At 41.1% G+C, this 9783-nt stretch overlaps 1 protein-coding gene and 1 long non-coding RNA gene across 11 annotated transcripts in view; one reads left to right on the top strand and one right to left on the bottom strand.

Moving 5' to 3' along the window:
* Nucleotides 1-2181: 2181 nt before the first annotated feature.
* Nucleotides 2182-9783, bottom strand: part of citb (citron rho-interacting serine/threonine kinase b) — a 39370-nt gene continuing 31768 nt past the window's right edge. For all 10 annotated transcript variants that reach the window (XM_077520959.1, XM_077520957.1, XM_077520960.1 and 7 more), the window contains 10 exons: nucleotides 8544-8679; nucleotides 8300-8439; nucleotides 8122-8214; nucleotides 7221-7329; nucleotides 5524-5652; nucleotides 5180-5260; nucleotides 5033-5111; nucleotides 4788-4961; nucleotides 3781-4069; nucleotides 2182-2982 (listed from right to left, as the gene is read on the bottom strand). In XM_077520959.1, the coding sequence (XP_077377085.1) occupies nucleotides 2959-2982; nucleotides 3781-4069; nucleotides 4788-4961; nucleotides 5033-5111; nucleotides 5180-5260; nucleotides 5524-5652; nucleotides 7221-7329; nucleotides 8122-8214; nucleotides 8300-8439; nucleotides 8544-8679 (1254 nt within the window). In that variant the 3' untranslated portion in view covers nucleotides 2182-2958. The remainder of the gene's footprint in view (nucleotides 2983-3780; nucleotides 4070-4787; nucleotides 4962-5032; nucleotides 5112-5179; nucleotides 5261-5523; nucleotides 5653-7220; nucleotides 7330-8121; nucleotides 8215-8299; nucleotides 8440-8543; nucleotides 8680-9783) is intronic.
* On the top strand, nucleotides 3372-4200 carry LOC144018613 (uncharacterized). Its single transcript, XR_013283481.1, has 2 exons — nucleotides 3372-3651; nucleotides 3732-4200. It is a non-coding gene; the product is annotated as an uncharacterized LOC144018613 (long non-coding RNA).

Here is a 9783-nt window from a genome sequence, read left to right as displayed (position 1 = left end):
ACGAGTCAAGAACCATCAGACATGTTGAGTGGATTTTTATTTTATTTTATTTTTTTCAAATGACAATGTGTGGCTGAAGATGAAGGATCCGCGTCACAGCCGTCACTCCCATCGCCGGCCTCGCTCCCGAACGCACCTTTCAATGGACAAATTGAAGACGTCGGTTTTTTGTTTTTAAGGATCTTTTTTTCTTCTCCTGTTTTTGACTCTGAGCTCACAGAACGGTCCTCGCTACCTGTCACTCATTCAATGACCTCCTCGTGCTCACGGTCGTTATTTTGTAAAATAGAAGAATACAATAATATATTCAGATACAGCTATAGCATTTAAGTACAAAATGTATAGAAACTGAGACTAGTTTCTCACTAAATTAGTCACCAAAAAGTTTTTTTTGTTTTGTTTTGTTTTTTGTTTTTTACTTTTATGTGGATTACATAAATGAACCTATATTTTGTTTGTTTTTTTGTTTTTTTTTTGTTTTTTTTAATAAATTATAGAGCCGCAGGCTATCCTGTTAGGATGCTGTAATGTTTGATTTGGGTTTTTTCTCCTTTTTTTTTTTTTTTTTTTAAATATGATTTTATTTATTTCATTTAAGGAGTGCTTTGTTTTTGGATTCTGACAATTGCGCTGCCCTTGATAATCAGTGTTGATTACATGCTTGTGGTGGTGGAGTGACGAGTCTATGCACGCACGCGCACACAGACGCAAGACAGAAGTCCAAAACAAGCACCGGCGATCCAAACTCACAGTCCCTCCACACACACACACACACACACACACACACAAAGATACACCATGTACCTACAAGCACTACCTCTACTTATTAGATACTCGTTACGCACACTTGAGTATAGTTGCTTTGAGATTTTGGCTTTCAGGGTTCCCTTTTGTTCCTCAATGAAAACCATTGTTCATTATTATGACTCATTATAATTCATAGTGACGCTTTCAGTTGTTAAAGACGAACAAAACAAAAAAAGGACTATCACTGAAGACACAAACCGTGCTTTTTTTTTTTTTTTTTTTTCTATCAAGTTTGTTGTTTGTAAACAGCTGTGATGTTCCCTTTCCTATTCACAACAGTTTCCTACTGCATTAAAAGTAGATCCGCGTGTTAAATCGGAGTTGACCGGCATCCGTCATTTCAGTTCTGCTGTTGGACACGGCTCGTTATTGTTAAGCGAGCGGCGCGACATCTCATGTGACGCGCACACGACACGCTTCTCGCGAAGCGTCACCGGAAATGCTGCGAGGCGGAAGCGGAAGCGCTTTGCCTGACATCCACAAGATGGTGCCACGCACGAGACCAAAAAAGCTGAAGCTGCTTGTCAGTGCGACAGCGTGGCGGCTCATCGCTTTGCATCTTGTGGGTTCACTTGTTGAGGTCACCGCAACAGCGCCAGCGTTTGTGTGTACATGAGAATGTAGCGAGCATTGGTGGCTGTGTGCGTGTGGTGCCAAGCTGTTTGATTTCAGGTCTCTCATAAGGGGATCACTTGTGCTTTTGTTGATTTCCCCCCTCATCTGTTTCATATGGAAGAGGATTAGGGTGAGTGAAGAGGGGGGGCTTTATTCTCAGCATTCTGATTTAAAAGTGAGAATTCACATAATTCCGACTATAAAATGAGAATTCCGACTTTATTCTCAGAATTCTCAGTTTGTGACGTAGAGCTATGAATTGTGGCGGGAAGTCAGAATTTTGAAATTAAAGTGATAGTCGGAATTTTTAGATTAAAGTTGTAAAATCGGAATTGTTAGATTAGCTTGTGAGATTAAATTGATAAAGTAGGAATTTTGAGGTTAAATTGATAAAGTAGGAATTTTGAGGTTAAGTTCACAAAGTCGGAATTTTGAGATTAAAGTGATAAAGTCGGAATTCTGAGAACAAATTGAGAATCCTCGTAAAACCCCGCCCCCACCGACACTGGCCCTAATCCTCTTTTGTAGTTTTGCTCCTGTTGGAAAAGCACTTTGAAGCTGTTTGTCAGGCGAGTTTTTGTAGCTGTACATAGAGCCATTTCCTGTCATGATAAATGCTCCTTGTTCAGTATGATTTTTTTTTTATTTTTATTTTTTTTCAAGAGCGTTTTGTTGTTGTAGAATCTAAGGAGAAATAAACTAGACAAACCAGCCGTGTTTTGTGTGCGTCACCTGCTCTGAAAAGATACAAAGGAGAAGCAGACTTCAATCATGTTTTAATGATGTCTTGTGCAGAGATCTAAAAATCAGGAAACTCTTTTGTTTGCGTAAACATCAACATCTAGTTACTGAACGCAAAGTTTGAGAGAAAATAAGCAGGAGAAAGAACCGAGCTGCTGTTAAATACTGAATGTCATGCTCGCCGATGAGATGGTCGAACAGGCACTAAAGAAACGACACCGACCTTTGACATCCATCACATGTCACTGCACAGACACGAGATGCTGTGGACTAACGAGAGCAGGATGAGGTGGCACTCGGAGCTTTGGAAACAACACAACAAGGCAACATTGTCGTCAATGAAGCACTTCTCGATGCAATGAGTGAATATCAAAGTCAAGAAAGAGGACCTCACGTTTGGTGTGGAAAACAAAACTTTTTACATCCGGTTCAAATCCAATTGATTCATGTGCAAATTGCTTCAACCCGCTCCTCACTACCATGAATAAAGTCATATTCATGGCGCGAGTCTCCCTGCAAACATCGATAGAAACTCTTGTTTTACAAAAAATAGACATGGCTTTACTGGCCGACTTTTCCCTTTATAAAAACTCTCAACGCTATTTACATGTACGCCGATGCTCGACGTGTGTTCCCTGCCACCGATTCTACTGTGGGATCCACCCCCGCAAAAAAAGCACGTCTCGGATTTGTGTGGTCAAATGAAGATGCGTGACTGACTGTTACAGGCAATATGGCCGTCTGGCAGTCAAGTGTGAGGCACTGGCCTGTCCAAGGGGGGGCGCCAGCGACCGCTCACACCGACGACTGATCCCACACCTGTAAGACAAATGACAGGCCACGTAAGAGGGATTGTACGGAGCCCCTAGGTGACATGGTAGGAAAAAAAAAACACACACACACACACACAAAAACACCTTTGCGTTCCCTCAGAAATATCTTTTCAAAGATTGTGTTTGCGAGGGAGCGCAAAGTTGTTTTTTTCGCCTACCATGTCACCTTAGCTGCGCCGTAAACACTTCCGGGTCACCTTCCATGTGAACAAAAGCGACGAGAATGGAACGTTTGTAAACATGAAACAAAACAGTGGGAAAGCTTTCCCAAAGCGACTAGGCTGGAGCATGTATTTTTCCACTGCTTTGTTTACACGTCGCTTTTGGTCACATGGAAGACCCGGAAGTGTTTACGGCGCAGCTAAGGTGACATGCTAGGCGAAAAAAACAACTTTGCGAGAGAACGCAGTGTTTTTGCGAGGGCACGCAATCTTTGTGTTCATATTTGCGAGGGAACGCAAAGTTGTTGTTTTTTTTTTTCTACCATGTCACCTTCGGGTCTCCGTAGGATTGTGGTATTACTTGAGTAAAATAAACTCCTACCCTGTGTCTAACTACAGTGGGAAAAGATCATTTCGGAACAGTAGTGTTAAGTGCTGTCAAGTTTGTTTGTTTTTTCTTATTAAAGTTCAAAGTTAAAGTACATCAAGATAAAGTAAATATAAAATAAAGTAAATCAAGTCAATTTGTGTTCAACTGAAGTTTGAATGAAACTCGATTGACCTTATCTTTCAGGTGCTGTTCTAAATGGCCCCTATCCCACAAAAAGAATCTGCAAGAGGACCTTGTTAACAGGAGCCAACTGCGTCCGCACGGACCCTGCGATGAGTCGATTGTTGTCCCCGAATCGCGCCGGAGATCTCTCCCTGCGGCTGTCCAGCACCCTGCCGGGTGACTTCTCCCTGTCCAAGGGGCGGGCCGGTGACTTGTCCCGCCGGAACTCGGTGCGGCCCTCTCGGTAGCGGTGCGGGGTGCTCGGCTCGCGATGCAGACCGTCATGACTGCCGGGGCCCGACGTCAAGCGCTTGGTGATGTGCTCCGAGTAGGTGGGAGGGCCTCGCTTGCTGGGACTCCTGGACCGGGGAAACGTCGCAAAGGCTATCAGACGTCTGCTTTCCCTGACACGATTGAACTGTTACGTACCCGTGAGACTATCCGGCGCCACTTTCAAGCAATAGCTCAATTAAAACTACTATTACTACTACTACTACGACTACGACTACGACTACTAATAATAATACATTCATTAACGCATAAAAAAAAAACAAAAAAACTCAGTTACCTCAGTGTGCAGCCAAACTTGGAGGAGTCACTGGCGGGTTAAGTTTTATGAGGAGACTAAAGTTGTGCTTCTGACAAGCAACATACTCGATTGCTCTGTGAAGCGGGTAGCGTGGGAGCGTTTTTTGAGTTTGGCGATGTCTTCTGCACTTGCTACACATACTGCACACAGTAATTGGCAAGCGCAATTCGGTGGCGTGGTGCCGACCCCGTGAGGGAATCTCAAATCTATGTTGCCTTTATCGAGGCTCACGTGCGCTTCGCAGTTCACAGTTGTTTTTTTAATTCAGTGCTCCAAGTGCAGCCACTCCAAAATCTGCTCCTAGTTGTCATGGTAACCAAATCCATACTGCCATAGCATCAGCAGTACATAACAGGATGGCTGACTTACGAGCATAGCCTTTAGGATTTTGTTTTTGTTTGAGCAAACGTGCGCTTTCATGCCGACGCGTCTCATTTTAAACACGCCCGAGCAAAATGTCACCACCGGGCAAGCGAGAAGGCGCTGACCCCCTGCTGGATCCGGTCCTCTGCAGCTCTCCCGACTCTCGGATCAGGCTGCCCTTGCAGCAGATGACCCGCAGTTTGTTCTGGTAGGACGAAGCCAGGTAAATGGCTCCAGAGGAGATGGCTGGGCCCAGATAGCGAGGACTGGGGATGTCCAGGTGGGCCAGCACTGAAGGACTGCAAACAACAACAATGTTTAGGTCATAAATAATAATAAATGGCATCCAGTAGCATCCGGTGAGGCTCACCCCAAAGCGGCGTGACCCTGAACCTCAATGACGTCCAGTGAGTTGAAGTAGGTGACAAATAGGTAGGGCTCTCTGTAGGCTGCACAACCGAACACACACAATTACGAGAGATAATAATAATCGCGCGGGTTTGTCAAGCGTATTCACCAAAGGACAAAGGCAGGCGACTCCACTTGATGTCCTCGGTGCGACTCCTCCGTCCGTACGTGTCCACAAACACACCAAACTCTGCAAGACCAAGACACGCCACAAATTTCAACTCAAGAGTTTTGTGTGCATACGTTTAAGGTCACGTCTAATCCCATTCAAAAATATGGGCTGGGTTAAAAAAAAAAAAAAAAAATTCTAGTTGTTCTATTAATAGTATTTGTTCAAGGTCTCAGTAATTCATTAGAAACAAGAGGGCCAATCGAGGCTCACTTTCCCCACACTTCAAAAATGTGTTGTTTTTTTTCCATATATGTTTATGTGTCCAATCTGTGCGGCCTCACCATGAAAACACAGCAGGTACTCCTCCTTCTGCATGCTGCTGGCCACCTGCATGATGGCGATGGGGAAGCTGTGGGACGAGGCGGCAAACACGGCCGACGCCAGCGACATGTCGTTCTTGTCCAGGAACTCTGCGGCAGACCAGACACGGACGGGAACGATGGCTTCAATACCATCTCTGCATTTGCTTGAACGGTTCATGCATACAGAGTAACTTGTGATGAACAGTAAACAATACACAAAAACTAAACTATTAATATATTATTTCGCGTCATCAATTATGGGCAGCACAACGATATGTCGACATTAAAATCTCAGCATTTCTTGTGTGCTTGTAGCTTGGATTGTCTGGTTTCCTTGGCAATGGTTGTGGTCTGTTTTAACTCCTATTTTGACAGTGAAGGCCATTAACCAATAAACTGTGTGTTTTTTGTTTTTTTTTATCTACTCTGCTCCCAAAGAAACAGGACTGGCAGCCTAACTCATCCGCCTAAACTGGTGGTAGCAGGAAGCTCACGTTTCAAAACAGAGACAAAGACCATTTTGTTCCCTTTCATTCTTAATTTTGTTCAATCATCTGTTTAATGTGATGGTAATTGTATCATATCAATCATTAATTGTGATATGAAAAAGGGGGTCTTTGCATGAAAACTATGGGATGTTTTGATTTGATGTGAAACTGAATTTATATTTTAATCTTATGTAGGGAAAATGAACTACTGATTTGTAATTGTCATTTGTTTGTTGACTGTACATTCAGATGAAAGTTTAGAGCAGGGGTCATCAACGTGTAGGCCCTAAGGATCACATGCTCACATTCTTTCAAAATAAATAAATAAAAAGAATGAATTATTTATTATTTTTTTGTATTTTTTTATTTTAACCCACAGTAAATTTTGTACAGTAAATTTTACTCTGAAAAAGATTATATTATATCATTATAAACTTTATACTTGGAAGAGAGTAAAATATTCAAAAAAAACAAAAAACTATCAAGTGTAAAGTTTAGAGTGGGACAGAATATTGTCTTTTTTTCTTTTTTTTTTAAGAGTAAAATACATCTGTCATGACTGGTCATGCCAGGGTTAAGTTTGGGTCATGACCGTGAGGTCAAGTGTCTGTTTTGAACTGATGTAATCGGCATCTAGTTTCAACTTGTTTTAAGATCTGTGATGTCATGAGCCTTGTCATGATCTTGTTGGTGTCAAGAATCTTTCATCTCTTTTTATGGCCAACAGCCATTCAGATAATTCCATGTCAGTCCTGTTATCCACATGTCTAGCCACAGCCAATCCGATCAATTCACTGTCTATTTAAGCCAAACCGAGAAGTGTGTATTTGTCGGATTATTACCTCTGTTCCTCTGTGCATCTCCACAGCTCAAGGGCTCTCGTGATTCTCGATGCGTTCTCGTTGTTTTTCGTTCAGTCAAGTTGTGTGAATAAAGAGTTAAATCCTATTTGTGTCTGCGTTTTTGGGATCCAACCCCAGAACGTAACAATATCTAAGAAATTTACTGTGCAGATAAAATGTAATCTGAGCAGATATATTTCAGAAGTGTGCATCAAACTGGAAGCCTTTCACATTAATCAGTAGCCAAGAAGTAGATTTCAGTTTGAGGCTTTTCAAGCCGACTAATGACAGTATAAATTAAACGTAGACATGTGAAGAAGGTGACGACGAGTGACGACGAGCACACCTTCGAGTACAAATTGCTTCATCTCAATCTCATAGAACTTGTTGGTGCCAAGGATGATGCTGTAGCTCGTCAGGTGGATGCAGCTGCAAGGCTCCAGAGTTTCAATTTCCTGAGAAATGAAGATATTTCATAATTTTACAGTTTGGAGACCAAAATATGACATATTCTCTATTTTTTCCAATCATGACGAAAATGGTTGTCTTTATAACACAATTGTTAGTGGTGCACTTCACAATGATGATATGAATCATTTGGAAATTGCTCTGAAAAATTGTGACTCAATGCTGGAGTTTAAAAAAATGTTTAAAAGTAAAGTTCAAAAAAATTATCTATGTCAGACCAGAATATGAAAAATGTACATGTGAGTATGTGTAAATGATCTAGATAGGTATTATGGTATATGTTTAGTAAATTTATGTATATATGTTTTTGGTAAATGTGAATATGTTAAGTGCACTTGTGTATATGTGTGTATATGTATGTATGTATATATGTATATGTATATATATATATATATGTGTGTATGTATGTATATATGTATATATATATATATATAACTTGGATTATATATATCATTTATTATTATTATTATTTTTTTATTTTTTTTTTAATTAGTAAATTAAAATTGTATTAATAATGAAATAAGTTTAAATATATTGAGTAAAAGGGGTAGGACTAGATAAGTTTTTAACTTCTTCCTACTCCCTTTTGAACATGTAAGTTATGATTGATTGAATGATTATTTTATTGGGATTTTCTTCTCTTTTGATTGTTGCTGTTTTCTGTTTTATCTCTGCTGTTCATCTGTTTATATGTTCAAAAAAAAAAAATAATAATAATAATAAAAGGAAAAGGAATGTATAGTTCAGCGTGGATATGAAAGCAAGGGAAGGTACATCACCTTCCGAATGCAGTATTTGCTGAGATTGTCATTGTAACGTAGAATGGTGATCTTGTTGGGCATCGCAGCACAAATGCACGAGCCGTTGTCTATCTGCGAAGACGACGCAAGCACACGATTGCCGTCAACTGGTCCAGTCTCATTGCTCCGACTCATCCTCTCGTTATACAAGACGTACTCTGCCGGCAGCGAACAGATGGCATCCTTTCACCGTCTCAAAGATGTACGGCGCCAGCTCGGACTGGCTGGGCAGGTGGCACTGGGTCAAAGACTGCTTGACTCGCTTGATCTCCACCAGGCACAAGGCCCTCTCGTCCCCTGCGGCACAACGTCTCCGTGTTACATGCCAGCTGATGCAAAGCTTTATTAGCGAGTGGCGCTTGCTAATGGATGCGGCGGTGAGCACGGGCCCAAACTCTCACCGACAATCATCAGCAGTTTCTCCATCTCCTTGACGATGTGGATCTGAAAGACCGATCCCAGGCCAGGAATGTGAGTCAGGGAGTTCTTGATCACGTTGAGGGCGTACAGACCTTCCTCCGAGCCCACCAGGACGATCTGCAAGCATAGGCAACCAGTTCAGGGTGTGCCCCGCCTAATGTCCGAAGCCAGCTTGGGATAGGCTCCAACGCCCCCGCAGCCCTTGTGAGGAGTAGGGATGTAACGATATTGACGATATCGTGATATCGCAATATTAAAACTGACACAATATATCGTCGTCATCATGTAACGATATTAAAAGCAGCACATCTGTTAAAAAAAAGTCAGGTTGATTTTCATTTGTGCAGTTCTATCACCCTCTGGTGGATAGTTTTTTTTAGTGCAGTTTAATTTTCACAAGCCATGTTTTGGCCCTTCGACGTTTAAAGTCCACAATAATGGTCAGATGAAGGGGAACGTAATTTGCTTGTGAACCGAGTCAATATGTGTGCTTGCATTAGAAAGTGCCTCAATGTACAGATATTATATTTATATATTATTAATAATACAATAATATTTTGTGTTTTGTTTTTTTAGTATGAGCTCTTTTTTTTTTCTTACACTATTGTGACCTTTTTTTTGTACCGCCAACCTCCCCACAATATCGTGATAATTATCGTGTCATGACCTTCATATCGTGATCATATCCAATTGTTATGTTTGGATATCGTTACATCCCTAGTGAGGAGTAAGCGGTTAAGAAAATGGATAGATGGATGGATGTAACCATATATGTGACAATTAACTAATTTGCACTGAAAAACTTACAAAAACATTCTATTTTTAATATTACCATACCATGCTCCCAAAGACATATTTATACTTTTTTTCCCCATGTTTTTTTTTTATACTAGAGCATACATAAGGCTTTGATGTGGCCTCTGAACTGAAGAGAATGCTAGAAGCATTGGTAGTTATTACAAAAGCGGCCAGTAGTTGGCAACGGAGTATAAGAGATCAACCAGGGCCATGTTGCAATAAGCTGTTTTCCCCGCTGTTTTAATCAGATTTGTGAATAATGATGAAACTTAGCTATATTCTAATGCTGATTGCTGCAAAATGGAAACAAATAGAAACATACTTTTTTTTCCCTGATGAAAGAAGAGACTTTAATCTTTCTTTTGGTAGGTTCCATGTTTTTATAGCAATAGAACACAATATCCTAAGGGCCTTTCAAAATCA

This window comes from Festucalex cinctus, chromosome 5 (assembly GCF_051991245.1).
Source record: "Festucalex cinctus isolate MCC-2025b chromosome 5, RoL_Fcin_1.0, whole genome shotgun sequence".
NCBI classification, from domain to species: domain Eukaryota; kingdom Metazoa; phylum Chordata; class Actinopteri; order Syngnathiformes; family Syngnathidae; genus Festucalex; species Festucalex cinctus.
The sequence above is the reverse complement of the archived record's forward strand: the minus strand, read 5'-3'. Positions and strand labels throughout refer to the sequence as shown.